This window comes from Temnothorax americanus, unplaced genomic scaffold (genome assembly GCF_048541705.1).
Source record: "Temnothorax americanus isolate GAGA-0224 unplaced genomic scaffold, ASM4854170v1 Scaffold13, whole genome shotgun sequence".
Lineage (NCBI taxonomy): Eukaryota > Metazoa > Arthropoda > Insecta > Hymenoptera > Formicidae > Temnothorax > Temnothorax americanus.
The window spans coordinates 3,832,836-3,860,727 of record NW_027509264.1 but is presented as its reverse complement, the minus strand read 5'-3'; the positions used below and the strand labels follow the sequence as shown (position 1 = coordinate 3,860,727).

The 27,892-nt window shown below is 38.3% G+C and overlaps 3 protein-coding genes across 15 annotated transcripts; 1 reads left to right on the top strand and 2 right to left on the bottom strand.

Annotated features, from left to right (window-relative positions):
• The first annotated feature begins 46 nt into the window (after positions 1–46).
• Positions 47–27,799, top strand: LOC143893876 (uncharacterized). 8 transcript variants are annotated; one of them, XM_077399693.1, is made up of 11 exons: positions 68–223; positions 555–660; positions 762–974; positions 1,296–1,473; positions 1,553–1,688; positions 1,783–1,932; positions 2,023–2,152; positions 2,243–2,491; positions 2,590–2,871; positions 26,450–27,109; positions 27,223–27,799. In XM_077399693.1, the coding sequence occupies exons 3-8, from the start codon at positions 891–893 to the stop codon at positions 2,432–2,434; spliced, it is 870 nt and encodes a 289-aa protein (XP_077255819.1). In that variant the 5' UTR covers positions 68–223; positions 555–660; positions 762–890; the 3' UTR covers positions 2,435–2,491; positions 2,590–2,871; positions 26,450–27,109; positions 27,223–27,799. The 8 variants fall into 8 exon arrangements, with proteins under 8 accessions (XP_077255818.1, XP_077255819.1, XP_077255815.1 ...); XM_077399692.1 differs by lacking the exons at positions 26,450–27,109; positions 27,223–27,799 and adding an exon at positions 23,402–23,975 and having other exon boundaries at positions 47–181; XM_077399689.1 differs by having other exon boundaries at positions 26,450–27,799.
• LOC143893865 (dynein axonemal heavy chain 7) lies at positions 2,623–20,781 on the bottom strand. Of its 5 annotated transcripts, XM_077399644.1 has the most exons (50): positions 19,260–20,781; positions 18,950–19,098; positions 18,696–18,849; positions 18,453–18,599; positions 18,157–18,351; positions 17,581–17,957; positions 17,259–17,480; positions 16,784–17,081; positions 16,204–16,551; positions 15,869–16,134; positions 15,593–15,746; positions 15,266–15,492; positions 14,988–15,189; positions 14,678–14,912; positions 14,485–14,600; positions 14,082–14,360; positions 13,652–13,909; positions 13,288–13,572; positions 12,977–13,225; positions 12,523–12,868; positions 12,284–12,453; positions 12,076–12,207; positions 11,775–11,996; positions 11,216–11,667; positions 10,853–11,047; positions 10,576–10,723; positions 10,265–10,486; positions 9,973–10,145; positions 9,581–9,890; positions 9,228–9,473; positions 8,913–9,142; positions 8,635–8,854; positions 8,335–8,523; positions 7,827–8,201; positions 7,508–7,680; positions 7,178–7,423; positions 6,824–7,111; positions 6,481–6,672; positions 6,180–6,406; positions 5,696–6,069; positions 5,456–5,636; positions 5,190–5,378; positions 4,535–5,132; positions 4,255–4,465; positions 4,151–4,159; positions 3,988–4,005; positions 3,609–3,843; positions 3,296–3,447; positions 2,924–3,205; positions 2,623–2,849 (listed from the first exon to the last, which is right to left on the bottom strand). In XM_077399644.1, the coding sequence occupies exons 1-50, from the start codon at positions 19,749–19,751 to the stop codon at positions 2,643–2,645; spliced, it is 11,865 nt and encodes a 3,954-aa protein (XP_077255770.1). In that variant the 5' UTR covers positions 19,752–20,781; the 3' UTR covers positions 2,623–2,642. The 5 variants fall into 5 exon arrangements, with proteins under 5 accessions (XP_077255770.1, XP_077255771.1, XP_077255772.1 ...); XM_077399645.1 differs by lacking the exons at positions 3,988–4,005; positions 4,151–4,159; XM_077399646.1 differs by lacking the exons at positions 18,157–18,351; positions 18,453–18,599; positions 18,696–18,849; positions 18,950–19,098; positions 19,260–20,781 and having other exon boundaries at positions 17,259–17,475; positions 17,581–17,597.
• Positions 23,305–26,564, bottom strand: LOC143893879 (uncharacterized). 2 transcript variants are annotated; one of them, XR_013255941.1, is made up of 5 exons: positions 26,424–26,564; positions 25,258–25,494; positions 25,148–25,166; positions 24,216–24,446; positions 23,305–23,500 (listed from the first exon to the last, which is right to left on the bottom strand). XR_013255941.1 is itself a non-coding variant. In XM_077399703.1 (5 exons), the coding sequence occupies exons 2-5, from the start codon at positions 25,456–25,458 to the stop codon at positions 23,454–23,456; spliced, it is 372 nt and encodes a 123-aa protein (XP_077255829.1). In that variant the 5' UTR covers positions 25,459–25,494; positions 26,424–26,564; the 3' UTR covers positions 23,305–23,453. The 2 variants fall into 2 exon arrangements, 1 of the variants encoding a protein (XP_077255829.1); XM_077399703.1 differs by having other exon boundaries at positions 24,342–24,446.
• Positions 27,800–27,892: the final 93 nt, after the last annotated feature.

Below are 27,892 nucleotides of genomic sequence, written 5' to 3'. Positions count from 1 at the left end.
TGCGAGGAAAACGCCTTCTCTCGGAGCACCGCGAAACGTTGGAAACGAATTGTTTTTCCTATCGACGTTCTCGCAATTTGTGTATCTATTGCGGTTATTGCACAACGAGGCGAAACGAATCGCGAAATTTTGGAAAATTTATATTTTTTTTACGTACACGCCGTACACCCGCGCACATCAGGTATAACAGCGAGAGAAGCTGACGTTTTTATTTCGACAACAGGTGCTTATTTTCGTTGCTATATATGATATGATCGATAATCGTGCGATACGCGAAAAGATAACACTCGACACTTGGGGATTTTACAAGAATCTTTTACGCATCAGCTCCTCTATTTTTGTTCTAATTGTGTAAGACGAATCGATATCTTTATTTATTTCTTATAATCCAGGAACTTTTTTTTTTTATATCCTCGTCGAGATATACGCGTGAACCGAAAGATAACGATCGTTGACACATCTTGAGAGACTTTGAAAAATGTTTTGCGTCAGACTTTTATTTTAATAATGTAGAGGGTATTTATATACGCGGTTCTTAATTTTAATGATTATAGATTCGTCTGGTGCCTCGACGTTTCAAATGGGAAAAGATTAGGACGGCTGAAAATGGAGGCGCTCCGTCGACATGTTGCTGGTTGCATAAAAATACTCGATTGAAACGTAAGCTCAGGAAGGACATATAAAACTTATAGCGGTCATCACTTAAAAATCACTTTAATGCCACTTTGACCTCGTCATGACTTTCTTTTTGTTCTGCTTAGGAAGGTGCGGTAACTGGGTAACCATAGAAGTATAATCTATTGTTGGATCGTTAGACGTATCCGGATAATTATGCGAGTAAAGAGATCGTGAGATCATCTAAGAAGCCTCAGGGAGAAGTGATATCTGTTATGAGCGAGCGAGAAGACATCGCGATTTCGATAATTCGAATGGAGAAGCTTTTGTCGGGCGTCACAAATAAGATAGAGAAATCGGTATAATTTAACGTTGTAAAATTTTTATCGCGATTAAACAAATACATCGTGTTTTTCCAAGAAATTATTAATTTTCTTCGGCGCGTCTTTTTCATTTGGAAAAGTATTCTATTTAGACATTTTCTCCGGTCAACCAATCGACATGTTCGAAAAAGAGAGTTGCATATCGGTATCAGCCTGACAACGCGCTACCTTCGCGCTGAAAATCGCCGTGTTGCGCGTTCGTAGAATTACATTTAATTTCAAAATTATCCCCACTGTAACAATTGAATTGTGATCCTGTGTGTTCGAGTCATTCTCTTTCTTATTGTTATTTAATAGATTGAAAAACTTGGCGTCCACGATTCGCAGTTGCTTCGAGAGATCATTGATCTCATTGGACTTCTCAAACAATTCGTGATATCCCGCATGAAGAGAACTCCCGAAGTAGAATGCACGCGCGCTATCAATTTGCACGATTGCCGGACGAAAGTAGCGGAAACTTTGGCGGAACTTGAAGGTAAACTGAATAAAAAAATTATTTTGTTGTAAAAGAATACGCATTATTTCGGACGCGGGCTAAAGATATCGATTGATAGCTTTGCGGGAGATGTCTGGAGAACAAGACTCGAGCTCCGAGATCCTTCTGAGGGATATCGTTACCTGCGTAAACGATGAGGAGGAGATAATGCGAAGCATCAGGGAGACGTCAGAAATAGAGATACCAAGAGAAAGGTACCAAAAGCTTTATTATTTACCTAAACAAAAAATTGTATGGCTGTATTGTGTTCTAGAATTTCATAATAAACTTTATTTTTATAAATGGTAGGGAAGAATCATTGCGGGAGATGCTGATTGTAAGAGAACGAGAGGAAGCGCGAAAGGAACTGCTACGATCTGAAATAGATTCGGCAGAGCGCAGATTGCACGACGTTATAGAATCCAATGCGACATCCGAGAAGAAGCTTTTTGATATATGGTAAATGCGGAGTAATCTTCATAAAAAACGCGGTTTAATTGGAGAAGATTTATATTTGAGGAATAAACGTTAATTAATTTTATATTTCAGCGCAAAAGTCGAACAAGAATATATCACTTTCCTTGCTAAATACGATTGCGACATCGGCGCGTCTCATACGTTGACAGAGGAACTATCGAGAGATAATGAAGCTGTTAAAGCAAAAATTAAAGAAATGGAGGTTTGTAATACGTTTAATCTCGAATTTAATATGTTTTTAATATGTATAATTCTGCCGAGCTGTCATTGGTTTTTTATATTTTTTTATTAGGATCAGCTGACCGTGCAACGGGAGTTGTACGTTCGATTCAAGAAGGAGCGAGAAATCGCGCTGATGTTAGCTTTCACCGAAAAATTGCAGCTCTTTAGGCGCAATCAAGCTGCTAAGATCGTTCAAAGAGCATGGAGGGCGTACTTCGAGCGTATCTCCTTAAAGAAACGACGAAAAATGAAAAGAAAATAACCGCTTTATCAGACTTCCATCAGCTTCGTGTTTGAATGAAGAGATATACGATATCAGGTTATCGTTTAATATATGCAATTTTCACGCGACGAAGCAAAGGTACAACACCGAAAATAATTTTTTATGTGCTAACAAAGACACATAATCTGTTGCAGTAATGAGAGAACTAGATAGAAGGAAAAAGCTAGTGACGTTATGTTGGTTTATTTTATTCACTGAGTTGACAAAGCATAGCCGCTCCTCTTAAAATCCAATGTTCGGCTGGCTTCACCGTGGGCAATCGTACAGCTATGACGAAGTTTGTGGAGTGACCAGTGGTGGATAATACCCCGCGACGTTCGCTGGTTTTATAGAGCGGGCAGACATACGAGCGTCTTTCTTCGATATCCTGCTTCCTCATCGGTATCAGCAACAGCTGGGAATATATTGGGTAAAAAGTAAGTTTTATCGTTGATCTATAAACCTTCCTTACGGAATAAATACACTTACAAAGGGTACGTTGTCGTAAAGCACTTTGGGAAAGCTCTCATTTATACACATTTCCTTCATATCGAATCTTGCGCCGTCCAAAAATAGTCCGTAAATGTAAACGCCATCCTCGGGCGCGATCGTGAAGACAGTCTCTTTCAGGATTACGAAATCGAACGTGAGAAGATCTATAGGGATCTGATACTTTCGTGCGTAATTTTGTAATATTCCAGTTAGAAACGCTTGTGTAAAATAAAATCCAGGTAACCAGAATGTAACGGGCGGTCCTTCTTCGTACCATTTCTACATAACGATATAAATTTATACATATATATATATATACTTTAAAATACTTTAAAGAAAACAAATAAAAGTAGTACCATAGATAATCACCTGTAAAAATGTTAAACGTTGTAAAAAGTCATTGATATAACTGCCCAAAGGTTTTAAAGAAGGGTAAGAATTTGCTTTCCACAACAGAGGTAACTTGCTCGTCAAGATTGCTCCGTAAATATCTTCAAGTTCGACGGACATTACGATCAAACCTACGGTATTGCAGGATTGCGATAATATATATAATTTTCAAGATGTTATTTTAATTTCTATCACAATACTCTTATTAGAATATGAAAGATCGATTTGATAATTTAAATTAATTGACAATATCTCGCGTGCATTTAGTTCTTCGAGGAATGAATAGATATACCTTTGATAGCTTTTCGTACATTGATAAGGCTACTCCTGATACAACGTAATAATTTGTTGAATCTATCTATCTCTTGCACTAACACAGTGTTCATGCTTTGGCTGTATAACGTAGGGTATTTAGCAAGTGCCGCAACAAGATCGTAATCATTTGGAAGCTTATTTAAAATTTCTGTTGCAACCCCATAAACTATCTCATCGTCAGAGGTTTGCCTCAAACCGGATTTAACGGCTTCCTGGGAAAGAAGAACATTATCTTTGTTCAAATTATCTTGATCCATTTAGAATTTTATCTCATGCGCTCGGGAAGATTCAGATCAAGATTTATTATAGTATCCATGATATCAAGTCGTAATTTCGAAAAGCGATGTGTAACATACCTTAATTTTCCAAAGATCCTGAGAGCGAGCAGTAAAAGAAGATAATTACACAAAATACACAATATTTTATAATTATATAAAATTTATTAGCGGTTATAGTATAATTAATCAAACTATAAATTAAAATTCCATTATTTTTTATGGCAACATCATAATTACATACCGTTCGATCCTGAATAATGTTTGATAAAATCCAGAGAAAAACGATGATAATTATAAAATGTAATAATCGTTATTTTCTTAAAAATTCAAGTATTATAAATTTACCTGAGTGAGCAGCAATGAAGTGAATAGCAGGTCTGTCTCTCGCTGATCTTTAAGAATATCGGCATTATCATGCATGCCAAATACACTTGGTTCTGTAATTATTGGAAGTTTCCTCGTATGTGCGATATATGCTTCGTATTCTCTGGCGATCGGACAGTAATAAATAGTAGACGATGCATTAAAGTAGTATATTTCATCGGTCAACAGTTCCCTGAGTAAGGACGTAAGTAATAATCTTTTGATCGATTGATAAAAGTTACCACAATTCACCAATACTCACGGACAATAGAACTTGGACAGGATGGTATTCAGTGTTCTACGATCCCATTCGTCCGTTACTCTGCCTCCATAGTTGCATTCACCCGTGAGATACATCAAAGCGTCGAACTGCACGTCCTCGTAATCGTCCAGGAACATCTTCAATTGCAGAGCGCTGATCCTCAGATCGGTCTCGTTGAATTCGTATGGGATGTTCCAGCCGATCGGGCCGAACTTCCGTCTCTCTTGTACGATAGCATGGAAAAAACACAACGAGTACAGAAGCTTCTTGAAGTACTCGCTTTGAATGCAGCCCTCGAAGAACTCCAGATTGCTGATTGGATCGCTCGCGTAGGATCGCAAAATGTTGGCCCTGAGTCCTTTAGGCGGCTCGTTCGTAATCTTGATGCCGTTCTGGAGAACCGATATAGGAAAGTGCTCCGCCGGATAACTGGTCAACCATAGCCGGAAGTCAGGATGAATAGTATCAGGTATCAGATCCTCGCATATCTTCTCCAAGGTTGGCATCCAGCTCTTGGCCAAGTGACAGTTTTGCAGTACCACCCAGTTACCGTGCAACACACCGTTCTTTATCAATCCCTCCGCTATTGGCCCTTGACCTGAAACAATGATATGGTTAATTTCACGCGACAAATCTTCACGCGGCAAACACTTACCTTGGCCGAGAGACAAATAGAAAAGACGTTTAGCACCGTAGCCTTGCTCGTCGGCAAATGTCCACAAAGTTTGCGCCGGATCGGCGCCGGGAGTCAGGATGAATATCAGTGGAATGCAACAATTAGAATCCGCGAAGGAAGATGCCAAATCAAAAGCTGGTGCTTCTATGTATTGCGTGCCCAGTTGTTCTACAATATCCGCATTATCGGAATAATCATTGATGTCCGTCCAATTTATTCAATTGATATTTACTTGTCTTTCATACCTTCCACCAGCAACTGCACTGCTGGGATAATTTTATCGGGACGGATACATCGCAGAATTAACAGTCGTTCGAATAAATTTAAACTGTCGTATGGCGCTGGAAAGCGTTGTTTCTGCGGTTCTCTCGAGTCGAATATCTTCTTCCACTCGCCAACAGCGTTAGAGAACGATTCTCTGATGCCCTACGAAAGTGCATTCTACAATAAATATCAAATTTCTGATTGATTGTACAAAAATTTACTTCGAGTCCTTTAACATTATCCAGTCTGCACAATTCGTCCCAATGCTTGACAAGCAGCCACTCGGCGGGATTAGCATATGGATTCTCCAAACCTATCCCGCCAGTTAATAGAAACAACCACTGGTTCATTGTTTTCAACGTGTCGCTTGTTTCACGCAGATTAAAAACGAGAAGCAACGTAAACAATAGCTTATCCTTTTCAAATAAAGATCTACAGACGTTGACGTAAAGGGAATATGTGAAGTATTTGGTCAGATTCTTCAGACGTTGCTCGATATTATCAGTCAGCTCTGTGTGATCGATAGCCATGTTGAAGAGATTCACAAACCAGGCCAATGAATATTGATACATTGGATCTACGTTAGCTAGAGACGCTGCAAAACGAATAATCCGGTTAAAAACTGTTTAAAACTTCCGCTTATAGAAATTTATCAACAACTTTTCTTCTATTATCGATCAGATTGATCTTCCACGATTGATCTACCTATCGTGAAGAAGAGTATGGTCGAATAGACTGCGATAGATTGATACTGCAATCTCGCCGCGTCGATCGATTTTTCCGTAACTTCTGTGGCCGTTTGTTTCACTTGAATATCATCGCTCAAATTTTTGGACATCATTAAAATATCAATAGCTTCCTCGTCCTCCAAAATGTTACCTTTCGCCACGGAAAGTACTTCTAAGATTTTATTTTCCGTCTCTTTCAACATCCTATCATAATATCAGATAATGTAAAAAATAATATAAATGAAATGCATAAAATTGAAACGTATCAAAGAAAATACTTTTTGTTCGCGGCACTTTGTACAATCAAAGCGTTCTTTTCCGATTCCAAATCAGGCCTTTCTTTCGCGACCACAATACCGAGCAACTGATCCTCTAGACCGCTCGGTGTTATCATAAAATTCAGCAAAGTTACTCTTACCGCTATTTCCGGCAGATAATGAGGATTCCTTAACTTTGTCGTGATGTAAAGCCTGTGTGTTATATGTACCAATATCATAAGCATTATACATTATATATTATGTGCAAGAATATTTCGTCTCAAGTTTCCTGATCATATGTCTTCTTGTAAATATGTGTTAAACTTAAGATGCAATATTTTGTACGCATGTAATTAAAGTATACCTAAAATTAGTATTATATTCTACTACGGTGTCGCCCAATTTTACACATAATGCACCAGCATGCTTGAACGTCTGTTTGAGAAGTATCGGCTCAAGAATAGCGTCTAATTCCTCTTCTATGTTTTCCAAGAGTACCGGTTGCCCAAATTGTATTGCGTTTTCCAAGGTCCTCACATAATCAAGTTGACTCAATCGAATAATGCTTATATCGTTCTTCTTCTCCATATTTCTTATCCATTTATTAGCTTGGCTTTGTGGATCTATCATCAGTGGCCACCTTCTGGCATTTCTATAAAAAAAAAACAACGTTGATATTACGCGATATAACACGTTACTGAAATTACAATTGACTTACGTTACGATAATTCCGTTGTCGATGGAAAATACGTCGGCGGGCAACCCGGCGATGTTCCACGATCTGATCAAAACCGGATCGCCGAGTACATAACGCAGATGGAAATCGTGGCTGCAAATCATTTGCATATCCGAGCACAATTGCACCCACTCGCTTATCTGTTGGACACGAAACGGCATGGTGAACGGGCCCAAATAAGCCACTACACCGGAAGCGATTAGCACATCCCCCGTTAGCCGATAATATCTGTATAGAGAGTAAAAAGTCAAATTTAATGTTGAATATTTGCAATAATCAAGAATATAAAGATTTGCTTCAGACAGATCTTACATCTCGCCCAATTCCGTGGCGGTTTGGGACCAACGTGCATATTCCCCGCCTAATCCCCCGATGAGATCCTCGGCCCGCTTCAATTTTGTCTCACAATCCGCCACCTGATCCGACATCGCTTGAAACTCCACTTTTCTTTTGCTTAGAGTTTCTTGAAGATCCAACAACTTTTTCTAATAGCGGATTTTTAAGAAATTAAATTTTTTAAATATAGGATTCGCACACATAAGTATATACATATATTATTTCTTGTATTTGTCTTATATATATATTTATAATCTGACCTTGTAACTTTTGTATTGATATTCGTAATGCATACCTGTACTTGGCGCAATTGTTCTCTCTTAGTGTTTAATTTTTGTATAGCATCGTGATAAGCAGCTTCAGCTCGTGCCAGGGCTTGTTTTTTAGGAGCAACGATTTTCGCGATTGTATCGTATTCAGACATTGCGATAACCCAACGGCATAATCCTTCGCAAGCCGTTGACACCTTCTTGATCTTCTCCGGATCAAAGTCCGGATTGATCAGATATTCCTTCCGTATCGTTTCTATTGCCTTATCTGGTATATTATCCTTATCAAAGTGAAGTAGTGAGTCTAAAAATTTAGCATCGCTGAGCATCCTCAAGGCGGCCTTCCAATAATCATCAATATATGCACCCTCTTTCGTCAGCACTCTCTCTGGCTTTATTTGCTGCAATAATTCACTTAAATTACAACAATATATTATATAAGCAACTTAATTAATATCTGAGTAATTATTATGTTAGATTTTTTTTTGTAAATAACAATATATACGCCGTTTTTCATTGCACAATGCCTTATACCTTGAGGACGCAAACGCTCTCCACAATGAGCTTCACACTATACGGCGGATGCTTCATTGCTTTCACTATCGCGATATCTGCCAATGTTAACGTGTCCAACGCTGCTTGAGCTCGATTTAAGATAGGCATAGCTTCGGCTAAATCGGCATCGCATTCGGCTCTTATCACAGCTGCTTCATTCGCGACAACCTATATGATCATAACTTCATATAGGAGCACAGTTTCATTAAATTTGTATTTTACGTTTAATATCAATAATACATTATTGTGTTAATAATATGACATATTGTACGATCTTACTTCAGCCGCGGTTTCGTCGACTTTGACTACTTTCTCAAACTCTGCGACTTCCTGATTTTCTTTCTCAACGTCGGCCAGCATTCGCTGAATATCCTGCGTGGCCGCAATCAATTTTGGTTGCAATTGTTTCAATGTATTCTGCATCTCCGTCACTTGATGCTGCGCGCTATCCAATTGTCCTAATCCACCCTCGTACCGAGTCTTAGCGAGCAGCACTTCTCTGTAACATTATGAAAAGTTCAACAGAAAGATTCAAGGCCTAACGGAATCAGACTTACCCACGCTTCTTGTCGAGTAAGCTCTGAAAAGTCTTGATCATTTCGAGATAAGACGTAGGCGTCACGTAATTGCGTCTATTTAAACGAACTAAGAATTCGTCGCTTAATTTTTGAATGGATACGTGGAAGAATTGACACATGTCAATACCGACACTTCTTTCGTGATCAGTAAGTTCGACTGTAGACAAGAATTTCGTCGCGACAGCCAATAAGGCGTCTTCAGGCCATGGCTTAAACGATGAAATTAACGATGTAATATTATTTAAAAAATTTTTTTAACAACAGTGATAAAATCTGGTGACTTTATTTTAATACCTGGAACCAATCTATGGTGCAGCAGTTAACTAAAGCCGGGAATTTCCTAATCCAATTTCTAAAAGCGTCGCCGATGGGAGACATAGTGACAACAATATGTAACTGATCGCGACAGATTTGCACGAATAGATTAAAAAGTGCCGCAGGGCTACCGTCCGTTTGCAACGCTCGTTCTCGTTGTTGATCAATCTGTTTCATCTTTTCGCATATTTCAGCCTTCTCATCAGCCGTGAATATATTGGGCACCTAAATAAAAATCGACATTGTTAAATTTTTTTACATGTTGGCAAAAAGATACAAATGGACAAAAAGTGGCGGATAAAAATAAATAAATTAATACGTTATTTATTTACTTCTCCTGAATTAAGCATATTGCTGATATCTTCCAAGAAGTTGGCCTCTTTAATCTGCATGTCGCTGAAAAGAAAAGTCGAATGCAAATCGGTAGCAGTGGCTTTCCTTAGAATAGCTTTGATATCCTCGTGCCATTCATGCAGACCGTATTGTTGCGTAAGTTCGACTTGGAACACGTCGTAGTCGCAAATGTGCGACGCCAATCTGGTTAAAGACTGCCTTCCAGACCCGCCGACTCCGATGAGAAGAGCGTGACTCCGCGGTTGTTTGATGACACGAGCTATCCTTGACAGATGCTCGATCGCGAATCTTTACATTTACATTGAATTTAGCACAAAATCGGGCATTAATTGCAAATACCACATTTACCAAATTTGCGAGACAGATTTACCGAAACAATACCAGGTTCATAGGCTTCTTCGTCATCGAATTATACTCAGAAAGATACGTTTCCACGATCTCTCGCAATTGTTCTAGATCGTTAACTTCTTGGTATAAGCGAATATCTGCCTTGGCATCGGTAAAATCGCAATACATCAAATTTCGCAATTCATTTATGGTGATCTGTAGAGATATGCAAGAATGTAAGATATATATATATATATATATATATATATATATATATATATATCAAAGCTGCACAACTTTCTTTTTTATTAGCTAATAAAACAATAAGACCTTACTCTTTTTATGTATTGTTTCTTTTCTGGAAGCAGGTCTTCAAAGAGTTCTTCCAATGAGACTTCCATGCGTTTCGTTAGTGTCACGCTTATTTGCTGTATCAACCAATTGATGTCGATTTCGTCGACGGAACGATCGCCAAATACACGAAGTATCTCGTGAACCCATAATCGCTTCATATTTGAGAGTGCGGGCATAGTTTCCGGAACCGATAAAAGCACTCCCTGCGTGAGATAATTGCAATAAGAATTTTTCTTGGAGATGTATAATAACAGAATAACAGAATATAATAGGAAAATAACGTATAGGCAACCTGAATAACTCTGGAGAAATCACGAAGATTAAACATGTAATGGCATTTCGCAGGTGTCGGTAGCAAATTGCGTAAGCTTTCTTTGTAAATGTCTAGCGTTGCTAAAACGATTTGATCAATGCACGGATCAAATTCTTTGCTAAAACCCCTACGCACAAAGAAACATATACATATATTATAGACTTCTGAATTCTCGTAAAAAAACAAGATGTTTACTCGGGATAAATTTAAAACGTATTCTCTGAACATTCTATTAAATATTTTTAAATTGATAGACCTCGTATCGAGATGCCACAGAACAATTTTACTAAATATCGTGATCATAACGTTATCCTCGAATTCAGATATTGCCAGAACGAAGAAGTGTCGTTTGAATCGTGGCGTAACATCTTTGCCGGCAATTGGCGGAGCCATCGCGCACATTAATTGGATCTCGATCAATTTTATTAGCGTTCCTTCTTTTCTGTCATACCTACCGATAAGAAATTAATAAAAATTACGAATGTTTTACTGAAATTAAATTTAATACGCTACTTAAGAAATGTCTAAATATGTGATATTTTTATCCACAAATTATACATCAAAAGTAAATCAAATATTAAGTAATCAATAACGAGACAAACAATTCAGGATACGTCACCATTGCCAGTGGTCCAACCATTGCCGCAATAATTCTATAGGCGGTTGCGCCCCAAATGTTTCTTTCATCGGCATCGAGACATCATCGACGAAGACGATCCATCGTTTACCTATGGGAGGACCGTAAACGCCCTTACGCCGGCGATCTAATTTGCTCATAATAATATCTTGCGTTTGATTAGCGGTAGTCTGCGCGGAGAAATTGATCAGCAACGGCTTATTCACCGCGGCGTTGTTCTTCTTTAATAAGAAGTCGATTATGTACACCGATTTCCCGGTGCCTGTCGGACCTACAAAAAGCACCGGCTTCTCGTGTTGCACCAGCATCTGAAAGAGCGCCGTGTACCGTATCGTTTCTACGGTTGGCACGATTATTTGATTGACAGGGATGTCACGGGGAATCGGCGGTGCTGATATTAACTCGTCCGACCATAATTTCCACTTTCCTTTGCCCTGATAAAAAGAAATGACAGATTTGACAGGATAAAATGTCTTCTTAAGAGATAAAAATATTTATGGATGTTAAAATTAGATAAATAAATATTTTCAAATGCTTTTACCTCCTTAATAAATCTGTAATCAAATACCAAATTATGCTTCGGCATGATAAATATATAGGGTTTTAAAGGTGGCGGAACGGATTCGTGTAATTTAAATATCTTTATCAGTGCAGGTGGAAATTCTTTCTCCAGAAGCCCACAAAATAAAATGCTAAATTGTTCCTTATATTTGGCTTCCAAAGTGCCTCCCATTGCCCAGATGCACGAAAAGAAAAATGAGCCCTACATAAATATATTTAAAGTTAATTATTACTATAACTTATATAACGTTTTATTAATTATTTGATCATTAAATTCCAACTTCTATCTGTGCTCGAAGATCAAGTTCGCTTATATTTTTTACTACTTCTTCATTATAATAGTCATCCAAAAAACAATCCATGAGATAAGTGACAGATCGCAAAAGGTTTGAGTCGGGCATCGGACATATTTCCTGCAAATTAATAAAGTGTGAACAGTATTTAATCTCATGATACATAATTCTATTATAATGAGAATAGATCTTCTACCTTTACATTGCACCGGCGTAATAGGTGAAAAAGAGGTTTACAAAATCTAAGAAACAGCGATTCATACAAGAAGACTCGTAGCCATTCATCTATCACTTCTGGCAATTTGGCTATCCAAGAATTTAACAAGGGCTCCCATCCTAACGCTCCAGGTTCCATATAAATCATTCCTGTTATGAACGATTTGTCTCAATCATCTAATTCTAGATTTTACTATTGTCATCAAAGGACTTATTTACCGCAACGAGATACCGTTGCCGGTGAAGCAGCTTCCAGATCTAATGGCTCGAATATCAGGTTGGTCGTCGGCGCCAGCTGAATGATCTCTCCGCTCATTAGACACAACTTTTTGTTGTCGTCAAGAACGGTGTTCATACTCTCTATCCACATCGCGTCTATCGGACCATCGAAGACCAACCACTTTCGATTGTCGTTTGTCGAAGTTGCAAAAGCTCGATAGCTAACAGCCAGAATACCATCGTTCCATTCGTGGGACGCTGGATCAAATTGCCCGTACAATTGTCCCAGAGTTATCGACTTCGGATTAATCACTGTTATCTCCACTTTGCGCTCGTTCATCAAATTCTGTTCGAAATCGATATTGAATTTAATCGTTATATACTGGTACAATTACTTCTGTCATTGTTTATGACATGAATCACTGAGGTAACAATTAAATTTCGGAACACCTACATTTTCTTCGCAAATTTCGAGTGCGTCAGCCAGCATTTTGTAGGCCGTAGTCTTGCCGGCAAAGGGATATCCGACAATCATGAATCCATGCCTGACCAACATCATCTCGTATATTTGCTGGATTTTTTCCAGAAACACAGGGACGCATTGGATGTTCGCAGCGGCGCATGCTTTATGTACGGACGCGTTTAAGTGCACATAATTCGGCTCGGGAAGTTGCACGTTTGGAAAAAGATCCGAGACGATACCCTAAAATAACATATTTTTAATGACAATCCTCCCCTTATTTGCACATAAACGTATAAACATACGTGAAACAGCGGTATATCTTCGCTAAGAAACTTGGGCAAATTCACGTCCTTGATACTACGCAGTATTAAAATATCCTCGTTCTCTTCCGGATATCTCAATTTCAAATTTCCTGCTGCTATTAAGACAGACTTCACCGCTCGCATGCCGTAGTCGTAATGATTCTGACTGGACAGTTGCTCCGAGCATAATTTATAAGCCATAACTATTTTAATAGACAAAGGCCTTGCGTTGTAGAATCCATATGAGTACAAAATATTCTCTGCTATTAAGGCGTAATCCGGTACCTATCGAATATGAAGAAAATACAATATATTTGTACGGGAAAATGTAATAGGTTTTTTCAAGGCGCGTTTTTGAACTTACCATCATAGCTACTGGTCGGAACAAAGCTTTCAGATTGTCTGGCAATTCCGTTCTGCCAGCGTATCCCGGATTCATCGTGATGAATACCGCACAAGTACGATCCAATTTCAATTCTGTTTCTTCGAATATCAGAATCTCTTTCCCCGCTTGTATAGCTCGTTGAATAGTTAGTATCTGCTGCGCCACTACCGACAGGACTTCTAGATCAATGCGGTTGAACTCGTCGAAACAAGACCATGCACCCGTGCTGGCTAATCCCTGTAGAATATAATATTATTTTATATAAATTCGGAACAAGAAAATTTATTTGTTACATAAATAACATGCTATCTTCCGTACTCAAATAAAAAAAAAATTTTAAACTTTAGCTCGATATACAAATGTGTTTGTGTATCTGTACACCAGCGGATTAAATATTTCCAACGCGTACTTTGAAAAATTTGCCCAAGGCAAAATAATCCAATCCCTCCGAGCAATTGAATACGACGCATTGCTTGGCGACGGCTTTTGCCAAGTCTTTGGTAGTCTCGGTCTTTCCTGTCCCAGCTGGCCCTTCCGGAGCGCCGCCGAGATGCTGGCTGAGAGCACCGAACAAGGTGCGATAGCATCGATCGGTGAGCGGTGTTATCACTAATCGCGACGTATTGCCCAGGTACTCGTATGCATAGCCCAGCTTGGAGTTTATCATCATCGCGTACAAGTCGTCGTCCTACAGAACAGAATTCTTATATAGCATATCAATCTTATTATTGACGATACTGAATATGTACGATAACAAATGTAAATTATGACAAATTATAAAGAAAGACCACATATATCTGAATCGAACTCACTATCCAATAATATCTTAGTTGACAAAGCCACTTAAAGTCCGCGACTTGATTTACACCTTGCTCGCATAACTGCGCCAACACATCACGACTGTGAACATCCAGCGTTACTAAAGCTTCTGCAAATAAAAAGAAAGAAAAAGGGAATAATTTCCAGATCGATATAACTGAATACATTGCCAAACGGAATACCGACCCAAAGTCGTACGATTCTGCGTTGATAATTTACCACGAACAAGCTTGACGATTTCATTAAGTTCGTACGTGCATATTTCAACGTGATCTCTTAAACTTTCGGAGCCCTTCGGAAGCTTATCAGTAACATCTGTCGTCCAGTATAATTTGCTGACGCAGAGGACAGTCTGTCCCGGCCATTCCAAGGCCCATTGACACCTAGCTTTAGTTGGGAAGGCATTTTTGGCTCGTATCACCTAAAGGAAGATTGAATCAACATGTTTAGTAATTCAATAATTCATCTATTTCGAGATCGTTATCGGCCAATTGACCTGAGCTTTCACGCTTTTTTTCATATCAGTTTCAAGCTCAAGGAGCCACTTTTCCACTTGTCCTCGCGCAGCAGTCGTATCGATTACGTCCTCGAGAATAATCACCTCCCCTTCGGATGACATCATAGCTGTGGCCTCCATAGCATCGGTGAAATTCAATTTTTCGATGCCCTCGAAACATTTTTTCAAGTGCGGCTGCACTCTACGATAATAATTAAAATGCAGAGTTACGAGCAATCGAACAAATATGACAATAATCAGCGTGATAAAGCGTATACCGCGTAGGATCCTTTGTCTCAGACAAGATTTCCAGAAGTTCATCGTTAGAGAGGAAGAAAAATCGCGGGAAGAAGAGCCTCTTCTTCTCTAGATAAGCGGCAAGTCCTTTTTGCACCAGGTCAAGCAAATGGGTACATTTTTTCAAACGATCCAACATTTTGTCGATATCGACGACGATCATGACTGCTGGATTACCCGCTACGATTGTCATAAGTTCCCTCCAGATCTATTTCACACATATAATTCAAATTTTTAATCGTTTGAAATTTGTATATTGTATAAGTGGTAATGCAACGATTTAATTTACGTTGCGAATAATTACGAACTTTATCTACGGCGGTAAATCGTCGACTCTCCTCTGGCATCTGTTGCTGTATATCGGGCGATGAGAAGATCGGTTCAAGATACATCCATGTCGCTTGAACTTTGAGCCAATAATCCATAATATCTTGTAGCAAGAGCAATTTGGCTTCCCATTCTCTAATAGCATAGAAAATAGTGACAATGAATTTTATTTGACAATAAAAGTATAGCGGTACCGATAAAAAAATTAAAACTTTTCTCTCTCTAAAGGAGCTTTGTTTAAAGCTTTGTAAACCTACAGGGTTTCTTTCTCAAACGGCTTTATGTAAAGAGAATTCTTCATGGTCTGAGCCTTTGTTAGATGATCGTCAAGCAATAGCTGTATCTCTTCCACACTGGCGATGACATATGTGCCGGTGTCGCGATAAAGAGTGACGGTAAATGCAATATCCGCCCAATCGGAATACATTTTGAATAAAGCCCTTTCTAAATTACCCTCTTTAGTAGCCGACTCGGATATCACGTCAAATTTCGCGACATAGTCGCCTAGACCGTAGTCGAGAATCTGTGGACGTAAATACGATTACGATCTGCCAATGACAAACTAGATAGCATTAGACTAGTTTGCATTTACCTTGGCCAACGTCATGTATTGATCGACTTTTATCGGAAACCCAACAATTTCTGAAACCTGCTCCCAATGACGGCTTTTCAGGGAAGGATTTCCAAGAGTCAATATCACTGGTATGTGCTCTTTAAATTCTTCGATTTTCATTCTTACGATTTCTGCCAGCTTCCTCACTGTAGGTTCTTGAAAAGCCTTCTCCAACTTATATACCGTGCGATATGCGACGCCTGTTTCGTTCTCGATCACATCGGGATCGTATGAGCCTATCATAGCTTCGGTCCAATTCTCGTAATTAGTTAAGAATTCGCAGGCGATGTCATAGAATTTTTTATAAGGTGCCAATTTATCGGCTATCTAATTATCAATAAAAATAATATTATTTCTTTCGTATAGAAAAATTTAAGAATATGTGAGATAGAAAATATAAATGTAAAACACCGAATTTCTGATGTTCTTAAAAATATAAAAGCTTTGCTTTAAGCATGTTGTAATTTCCATAATTTGTTTACATCACTGAATTGCCAAAAAAATGTAAACATATATACAGATAAATGTAAATCAATAAAATTAAATTATTTTGTATTACCTTCTTTCTTAAAGGATACCGCGACGTTTCCCAACCGAATAACTTTTCCTCGTCATTGAATTCTACGATTGTATCCATAGCAGCAATCAATTTTTTATCAAGACTCGTAGCTTTCTTTTTATATCGTTGTATCTCTTCGATATTGCCCCAATATTGCAACTCGTTGCAGTATTTTTCATAAATCTGAAGATGCTGTTCAAATTTTTCGATTCTGGCTTTCAGCGTTGCTTGATATTCACCCGTTTTACTTGCAATTATCTCTCGGTGCTTTTCGAAAATTTCAGGCATTGTGTGATACCTGGATATGCGAGAATTTCAACAGAATTATTCACATTATTCAAAATTTTTAGATATATTATGTGAACAAAAACTTGTCTCCACATGTAATTACATCAACTATTCAGGTTTATTGTTACTTTGAGTTACAGAACAAATTTTGCTGCGAATTAAATTAATATAATTAAAACGCGCTCACCAATGAAAAGCAAAATTATTGCTCTTCAACTCGACTGGCGTTAAATGGTGATAATCTGATAAAAATACTATATATTTCATTACTTCTCTCAACCGAGTCTCCAGCTCAAAAACAGTCTCTGTTTCAGATTTATGTATGAAAGCCTGCAATTTCATGAGTTCTGATGTGTTGGGCGGTATACTTAAGGCTTGGTCTGCGATGTTTTGATAAACCTCTCCTATACTGATCATTAAAAAATTGTTTTTAAATAACAATTAAAATTATTATTAGATTTTTTAATCGCAAAGTTATATTCAAATATAAAAATCGGCGAGAAACGTACGCTCGAACTTTTTGCTGATAATCAGCGACCATTTTGGAAATTAATTCGCCTTTGAGGTGAGCAGCTGTAGAAGCGAGATGTTCTATAATATGATGTCTGCGAACTTCAAAGAGATCGGTAAAAGACGTCCAATAAAATTCTATCGGAATATTCTTGCTCAAACGATCATAATAATCAACGAGTTCGCAATATTTCTGGTACGGATTAGGCGGTTGGGCCTTCACAAAGTTCCGAACGTAATTGATATCATTGTCGTTTATCAAACTCATATATTTGTCAAACTCGCGCAGTTGCATTTCTGGACCAATCCTATATTGTTCAATTAAATTTGATATGGCGTTTGCGTGTTGCTCAAGAAGATCTGAAGAAATCATTGGCTATGGAAACACATAGGAATTTAATAATTATAGTATTGTGTAATAATTTTATTAGTAATTTCTTAGTAATTTTATTAGTAATTTATTAGTAGTTTAACAATGAAATGATTACTCGAAATGGTGCTTTTTGGCAATTAATTAATGATTTTATTAAAACATTCTACGATATTTTCTGAACAACATTACGTGACGTATATACCTTGAGCAATTCAGGTGAACTACTACTCGGACAAATCCATCCAAGTTTTACTTCCGCTCGTGGTAACGTTGTTACAGCATCGTAAAGAGAATTTAGCAGCATTGAAAGTCCGTTCGCAAATGCTTTGAATGTGGGATCAAATACAACAGACGTGTTCCGTACCACAACGTCTATATTAAAGCCACAATTTGTGTGCTGTTGAAAATAATTATATTTAAATTTAACTTAATTGACCGAAATATATATTAAAAACAAATTTTTAATCGAACATCAAAGTCTGTAAAATATATACGTACATCGACATCCATGAGGTAATCAATGTAGTCTTCCATTGAACGCAAGCACAAGTCTCGCAATTGATCTTCCATGACGTAGGCAAGACAATTGAAGAATCTATTATATTGCGGATTGTCCACCGGTGGCAAATTTCCCTTCTTCGAAGCCTGAATGTGAAAATTTCGGCAACAATCAGACGTAAGTTAACATCGATAATTGCTAGTACTTTTTATTGATTGAATAATAAAGCAAATTTCTCTTACTGCGAGTAAAACGTTACAGATCTTTGGCAGCCACCGTTTGAGAAGATCATCGCTCGTGTCTCTGAGGATTCTTAAAAATTTGTAATCGAATTTCGAAAGATTGTACGATTGTCTGTACGACGCCAGCTTTCGTTTGTCTACTTGTTTGGCCTCTCTACGAATTACAAAATTACACAAAATTATAATGTATAAGAATCATTTCACGCGTATAACGATATTTTGATACTATTTGCCAACTTTTAACTTTTACTAACCCGTATTCACGATACCAGTAATCTAAAGTTTTGCGTATGCACGGGTGATACAGGATGATCGATCTCTTCTCCAATTTCGCTTTTATTTTTTTATATTTAACACTGTGCTCCGGCGACAACAATTCAGCGATTTCTCGGGAGAGCAACGGCTGTAATGTGCACAATCGGGTGTGAAAGCGACCGTTGAATTATCGGCAAAAGGGCATGTTGTCGAACGCCGACCCGACATCAGGCGCCCAAAAAATTTGCGCGTGAAATAATACTTCATATATATGTGTTACATATGGATCGTTGTAGACGTCGTACTTACCGGAGCGCGGAGCGCCTCCTCGAAGGGTTCCTGCAGCACAAAGTCGACGATCGATTTTTTCATGCTCCTAACATAGTCAGTTTTTAATTCCCGAATCAATCGGTCGAAGCACTCGTCGTGTCTCTCCTGCCATTCAGCGGACACCGTGCTCGTGATCTTCTTTAACGTGTCAGAATCTAAGGTGCCTGCATGAGCGTCGTCAATCTCATGAAGAATGTAGTAGTAATACCTCAAGAGATTCTTGTCTTCCTCCGTGAGCCAAATGTCGGCGATATCGTCGACGTCGCTCGGAGTTGCTGCTGTTTGTCCGCAAACGCTATCGTCGTCTAAAGCCGTCCGCTCATTTGCATAGTCGCTGCAAATTTCCATTTTATCTTCGCGCCGGCTCTCGTCGTATTTCATCGGCCCTTTGATCTTCTTAATCAGATGCATCCGAAATTCGGCCCTCCGTCGACGTAGCGACATATAATAATCGTCCTTGTGAAAAACCATTTCTTTTTCCTTTTTCTTCGACGCCGTAGTGTCCCTTTAAATCATTTTCAATAGTTTTCTAAACATAATTTTATACATAATTTACGTGGAATAAACTTACAGGAATATGTATTTTGCAACAAAAGCAAACGATATTTTGCGAAATGTTATAGTAACTTACCTGGGCAAAGTTTCGCATGTCTGTGGTAAATCGAAACTCCTCAGTTCATCTTTAACATATTTTTTCAAGCGATCATACGCCTTTCGATGCATGTGATAACTTTTGAAAAGCTTGGTATTGGGGCAATATGTATCGGAAGTGGATTTCATCCAATCGCAATGCTTTTTACGAGATTTCCTGACGGGTGGCTCTTCATCTCGCTTTGTTATTCCTGCGCACGGTTCCGATTGACAAATGTCAATTCCTTTGTCACTTTTATCTTGTTCCATGGCTTCTTCTTTTCTCTGAGTTTTATCTTTCTCTTGTATACAACGCGAGCTCTCCATCGTGTAACCAAGTCCTTTACACGTTTTTTTTTTTTATCGGAATTGTTTATGCTAATGTAAATTCGAGAACATTAAGCGCGTGTACGTATTTTAGGTAAGAGAGGTAGAAAATTATAAAATAAGAGATAGTCATTCAACCTCTCTACTTCAACTTACCGTTACAACTTATCGGTTCTAGGTTCTAGGTTTCGTCTTGCTTGGTAAGGGGTTTGCAACGCAAACTTTGTGACTTGCGTTACCATAGCAGTCGCGATAACATGGATACACGTTATGTCAATTGTAACACAACTCCGTTTGATATCTTTACTGAATTATTAACGTGTAATAATGCAATATGCATTGATGAGGCAAGAAATAATTGGAAATTAGCATTTGTGCAAAAACAAAAGGACGCCTAATCCGAGAAATATGTAATAAAGAAATAAGGGAAATTTTGAGGCATATATTGTATGGTTGAAAAGAATGACAGATTGCTTTCTTCTTTTTAACGTAAATATTTATTGTGTATTTATATACGTGACAGCTGTTTTCAGAATAATACTTTCATAAGTGCGGTGAGTCTGTCGATAGTACGTGTCTGGTAGTTTGATATCTATCCAATGGCCGCTAGCTTGCGATTTCGCGGTACTGAAGATGTGAAGATAACGATGCAATATAATATATTTTTCCTTTATAATATTGAGTGTTCCGGTAACGCAAAATACAAAGTTCATCGCGATATTAAATTTTATATATAGATCTGTATTTATATAACGCATATATATATATATGTACATATATCACGACATAATTCACACACATTTGATTGTCACTCGTCTCTCTGATATACATAATACACTGTTGATCCCTCTATACATCTAAATAGGCAACGTGAAATATTTCTTTGCGTAGTCTCTCTCTTTGTTCCGGGAATATGCGCGAATGAAAATTCAGTTCAGCAAATTATCAGGGACAATCTGCTAAGTGTATATGTACGTGTGTGTTATATGGATACGTGTGTGCAAGAAAATAAACACATTGGACCCCCGCAACCTCCTAGCATGCCCCTTGCACACTATAATATGGTATCGGAATTAAAATATGCACATATAGACGAACGATTAAGAGCGAAAAGGCGACATTTTAAAGGGCACACCCGCCCTTGTTAGCTTTTGCCAGTGAAAATACAGTAGGCGGCACATGCTCCGCAACGGCGATTCGTGGCCAAAACGAGGACCGCGTGGATATATTGATTTTCTTTCCAACACCTTTCCAATGTTCCGCCGATGTATTAAACGTCGAAATATAGTCATCGCCGTTTACGTGCGCGGTTAGTGGCACGTTACACAGGGATATAAACCGCAAACGATTTGTATCGATCCTTTCTTTTGACATATTATTGCGGAATATATTTTGGAATATCCACAGAATACTCCAAAATAAAGGGCAAATATCGAGGACGCTTGCCTCGAAATTTTGTCGAATCAGTTGTTTGTTAAATCAGATCTTCCACCAGAATAAGCACAGACAGATTTGAATAATATTTATTGAGAGAAATTCGACTTTTTGAACTCTGTTCCAAGTGAAGCTTGGATATACTGTCACATGTATATCGTGTTTTATCCGAGAATACCCTGTGTAACGATGTAATTGTACAATTATATCTAACGGCTTATAATGTTGACACAGGTACATTCAATGTGAATACGGATGACACACAGCGCTTTGAAAACGTAGTCGATTAATTATTGAAATTTATCTTCGCAACCGATTAATTTCTCCATTATAACGCAATTCGAGCACAACCAACCTTTTCTGTAGTCTTAACGAGGTTTTACAGATTCGGGAAGAAATAAATAAGATAATACTCTACTCACACACCTACATTTCTGATAATGATACGTGTATTGATAGTTCCATATACCAACGGTATTGATCCAATTCTCCTGTGCCTAACAAGCAATAGCCTTACGGTTATCTATAACGGAATCCTCTTTGATAATTTTCCCAAAGCCAAAACTAATATTGACGACATCACGGAACACAGTACGTTTGACTAATTCTCTTGTTTGACGTTCTATGACACATAAATACACGTAAAGTGTACAGCTTGATATACATTTTCTAGTTTTCACATGCATTATTGCTATGCTTGATAATGTCTTCAAACTTGAACATATGTTAACAGATGTTAACTATCTCCAGTTTATATCTCTGAATTAATTGAAAATTGCGTCGTATCCCTTTCAGATATTCAACAAATTGTGAACCGTTAAGTTAAAATATGTCACGCGATATAACGTTTGTCAAAATATAATATATAATCTTTTTACAATTTAAAATATCCGATATGTCTGATCTTATTCATTCGTAAACCTCGATAATGTAATATTTTTTACATTTTGTCATTTATAAACTCCAATATTTCATTATTCAATTTTTGTATAATACAAAATTCGCTTATACACACACACACACACACACATCAATTTTTTTGGCTAAATTCACAGAGAAAAAGGTAAAAACATTAAAATCGAAACATACGTTTTGTTTAATTGTATATATAAAGTCCCTTTTTTATATACGTTAGATCAAAGCAAGTTTAACATCGCGAAGAATGCGAGAGGAACTATTCGTCACGCGGCATTATTGCCAAGGTCCTCATTTGAGAAACTTACAGAATTGGAAGGCATAATAGTAAAAGTGACTCTATCTCAAAGTTGAACAAAATAAGAAACTATTGCCATATTTTTTCATCAAACTGCTCTACAAGGCGATGCAGTTTGCTCGGAAATAAAAGTACACGAGCCACTTCCAATTACACCTATAGCAACCTATAGTTACCTCTTCCATTGAACACTAATGTAGCTTCCTTCACGCCCGGCTGCACAGCAGCCACAGCAGATTAAACTCTCGTCTTTTTTCACGAGACATCAGAAAGATTTATCAGGGCGTACGTCGACAACGACGATTCGTGTGTTACGTACGGTACTCTCCATTGTTTACACACGATTAATACATTCCCTAACGACGTGTTCTACTCCAGCCAGATCGAGATTTAGAAAGCCGCGCCGATTTTTCAAATAGGATATGCGATGTCTTCAGTTGACCCGCACGAGAGATACGCGACTCGAGATACGACTTAACAATGGAAAGAACTTAATTCTATTTTGTTTATTTGTTAGCTTGTGGCAAGCTCGCACGACGGAACGGAAAATCCGGGGAGTCATCGAACGGTTAAGGTCTTGTGAAGCGATACCGGTACGGAGTCCAGGTGAACAGTTCTAAGGGAAAAGAATACATATCTATTGTATATCCATCGTTCACTTGCCACATCTAAATATTCTTAGCATGCAAGTGGTGCACCAGCGCGAAGAACGTCACTATCTTGTCGTTTTCGCGCCGCTTGGGATGCAAAATTAGCATGCACTCTGAAAACGCCCAGCTCGCTTGCGTTTGAAAATAAAAATATTTCTCCTCCTCCTCCCTCAACTGATTATTAACTTCCGCTCTCTACCCTTAGTCTGCAGTCTGCCGACTTCGATCCAAGCTGAGGTTTCCAGTTACGCTTATTATTCGATGATGAAACATGCCGAATTGCTACGGATCTACTAACCGATTTGTAAAAATGTCCAGGTGAAGAAGTTTACAGTACCATCTAATGAATTTGCACATGATAATCAAAAGATCTTGCGAGATAAACGCGGGTCGTGACAAAACATCTTTGAAAGAACGTCTGATGACGAACTGTAAATATCTTACGTGCTGTAAAAATCTACATCAAAGGATCGAAACAAATAATCGAATGATTTATCGAATGATTAATACCGAACGATTCGACGGCAATCAGCCATTGGTTTCGTACTAGAAATAATAGTCCAATGTGGACTGTAAGAACATCGTTCTTCGCCGATTAGCGAAGCGATTAAAACAATCGTTTTCACAGAGACCGGCTCGATACGTGAATTGATCGGTGTGGTCGACTCGTTCTTCATCTACCTGTAGATGATATATGGAAGGATGTCTGCAGCCTGATGGTGATGCGATATGACGATGAGAGCGTTATGCAAAACTACTTGTTTGTAAAGGAGGCTGGCAATAGCGTGGCGACGGTCTACGATTTACCATGGTTAGTGAAGCACGGGCAAAGCGCATTCAGAATACGATTGCAGAATCCACGCGCTCGATTGTTCCAGCCAGCGATGGTATCGCCACCCTTCAATCTACTACCTGCACACACACACGAATAGCCAGCGTGTTATAAATATCAATCTTGAAAGATAATTATAATTGCGCGGCGTTCTACTTTGCGAGTAGCTCTACGGGGTGTCCCACCCGACTTTGATCATCTGAAATATCTCCGTTGCTATTGATGGCACGGGAAAATGTGTAAGAAAAAAAGAGTACGAAAGAAAATAAGTTAATAACTTAGCTGTTAATAAATTGACAAAAAAGTTAAATGATTAGCTTATAAACATCGATCTTGCTTGCCTATAATCTTGATTTTCCATTATATTTTTTGTTTACATATTTTCCCGTATCGTTTACGGAGTTATTACACGAACACGAACATATTTCTACTTGGCGATTCAAATCTGCGTCTATTCAATAAATTATTGCTTATTTAATTATTATCTATTTACTTATGTGTGTACCGATATCTATAAATTTGTTTAATTATCTCTAGCGATCTAGCAATTTAGCGATCTAATAGCCTACATTTATTGAACCATCTGCCTTTTCTTGCTTACTCTTTACCTACTTTTTCTTCCTCTATCTCTCCGAATATAAAATATTTACCATTTTTTATTTAAATCCGCCTTCTTTTCCTTTGTTATAGCCGACACGAGTCAATTGAGAATGTTTCAATCCCGTAAATTAGAACATTTGAATCGTAAAAATCAGAACGTAAGTGGTCGATTTGTACTCACCTTCGCCTGTGCCATCTCCCTGAAACACAAAAAGGAAAAAATATTGCATTACCCAATCACGATATATATACCCAACTATTTTTAATTTAATAAATCGTAAAGTCGTTTACCTCCGACTGAATCTTTCTTTTCGAAGCCTCCGTAGCGGCGGTCTCTATCACTTCGCTAATAAATTTCGTAGTTTCTCTCATGAGCTCCTCGTCCTCCTTGAAAGCCTCTTTCCTCTGCTCCAACGTTCCCATCATTAAATTCTTCTCGTGTTCATTCATATTCATATTGCAATGGGACGATACAGACATCTGATTGATCATAGTATCATCGACGACGGTAATTTCCGTGTCCTATATCTTCGCAATTAAAATTATTTTCGATCAAACGAAAGAATGTTATGTGAATCAGGTACAGAATTCTTCTTAATTTATATGTATCAGAAATATTCAGTTACTTTAGATAATTCAACGTATAAGAAATATTAAATAACGCATAACTAAAATAATTTAAAATAAAAGATAAAAATCCGATGTTGAACGATACGGATAGTCAGTAATTTTAGATTGAATTTTCTCTTCCTCTCCTTCTCTCTCTCTCTCTCTCTTTTTCTCTCTGTGATCATCGGCTTGATATTAATTCGCTAACAAGATCGTCGCGCACGACCCCTCATGTTTTCGAGCCATCCGCGCATATACTGGTCAATGATCGACGGCGAAAATAGGGGGTTGAAACCGATATAAATTTCGGTACTTTCAAACTTCGATATTACAGACACGTGGCAATAATCGGATATAAATTAAATTCATTTCTGATGAACGAAGACATACCCTGTGCCGCGATTATAATTCTTTAATGTGACACGGATCATTATACAGCTTTCTTCATCGCTAATATTTTTTATTTATACCCTTAAATTATTAATTAAGTAATTTATTCATTCCTTGTACGAATGAGTTCATACAAATAAACGCTATAACTGCGAGTGATAAATTATGATCGTTGTAGATAAAACTTTGGTAATTCTACAACTTATGTTGCAAAGATTGATAAAGAGATATAGTTTTGTAAAATTAGTTAAACATTTGATGTTAAATAAAATTTATAGAATATACTGTGCTATATATATCTAGATGTTATACAGATAATAATGCTAAATTGCTTTCTACGTTTAAAAAAAAAACAGTACATTCTATCTACGTGCGTGTGAATTCTTTATATATGCGTTTATCCAATTTATTATCTACATTTAATCCACATTTTGCGATGGTACATCGATAAAACTCACCGAAGTTACATTGGTTTTGATTCCAGCATCCAATCGGCGTTCGAAACAGCCGCCGAGACGAATGGTATCATTGTTGAATTTCCAATTAGAGCAATAATATGTATGACAGAGACATCAACGTAAATACGACGGCAGATGACGGATGTGCCACAGGTGGTGTGTGTTGTTTCACCGCGTACGCACACCGACACCATACGCAGCGTACACACTGGTCTCTACACTCGCGGGTATCCCGGGGATGCCGATGACGTGGTCGCTGGTCGCCCAAGGCCGGGCCCAAGACGAGTCGACAGTCGAGGTCGGCCGCGTTTATTTAATCGCTGATAAAGGCCTGGATCTGGTGGCACCGAGCTATCCCGAGCCGAGTAGCCGGTCGCTCCGACAGAAACCTCCGGAAGACCAGAGGAGACTCGTCGACGCTTAACGGACATGGACTTGGCTCCCTTGACGGGGTGGAAATGCGGGGATGGTATATTCCTCAGTATTCGCGACGCCGAACAGGGCGTAGAGAAGCGATTAGAAACGGGTAAACCCTCATCTTCCCTTTCGTCGCGTCTTCGACGGGCTCTGCGCTCCGTCAGGTAACGATCGACGCGGACCAGACGAAGCTCTCTTACCCGACTGGATATCACCCCACAGCCAGACCCTGAAACGGAGCATGCGTCGGGGGACCAGGCAGCTATTAGGTTTTTATATCTTCGCTTCTATGCCTCTCTCATCTGCCTGCGCGAATGTGCACACGTGCGCGTACACATACGCCTGCACACGGCATTTACCGCTTACCGCCCTTACCTCGCAGATACTGCAACTGCAAGTCTGTCAATCCACTGGAGCGAGGTGGCATTTGATTCATTAATATCAATCGTCGCGCAAACACACAACGCTGATTATCATTCGCAAAATCTGGAAAAACAGATGGATTAGGAACTAGGAAAGAAATATATTTATTTCACAAGGCTGAAATTCGCAATCCTTAGATTTCATTCCGTTTTTCTTTACGGAAATAATATGTAAATGTGTACCTGCATACAACAAGATTTATTGTAACCGCTGCATTGCTGTGTGTGAAGAATTTAAAAAAACGACTCAGAGTCCTCGCTAATTTTTATTTCGCGTGATATGCCACTCGTGTCATCGCGAAATAATACAAAGCTTTTGATGCGATTTTTTAATATATATGTGTTTGAAAATTCTGTTCTTTTAAATTGGCGAAATGTTCGTGTTTAGAATTGAATGCCCAACGTAGAAATGTGTATGAGATACTTGTTGATTCTGCTGAAATAATGATGTGCTTATCGCTCCATGTTTACATAATTTTGTAATAATAAATTTACAATGCTGATTAAATATACCAAGGATTTTGAGACGATGTCGCATTAATTTCGTAATTAAAAAGGAAGGCATTTACTCTCCTATTTCTTTCAACATCAAGTCTGTACACCGCCTTGCAATGCGAGTTGGGAAAATAT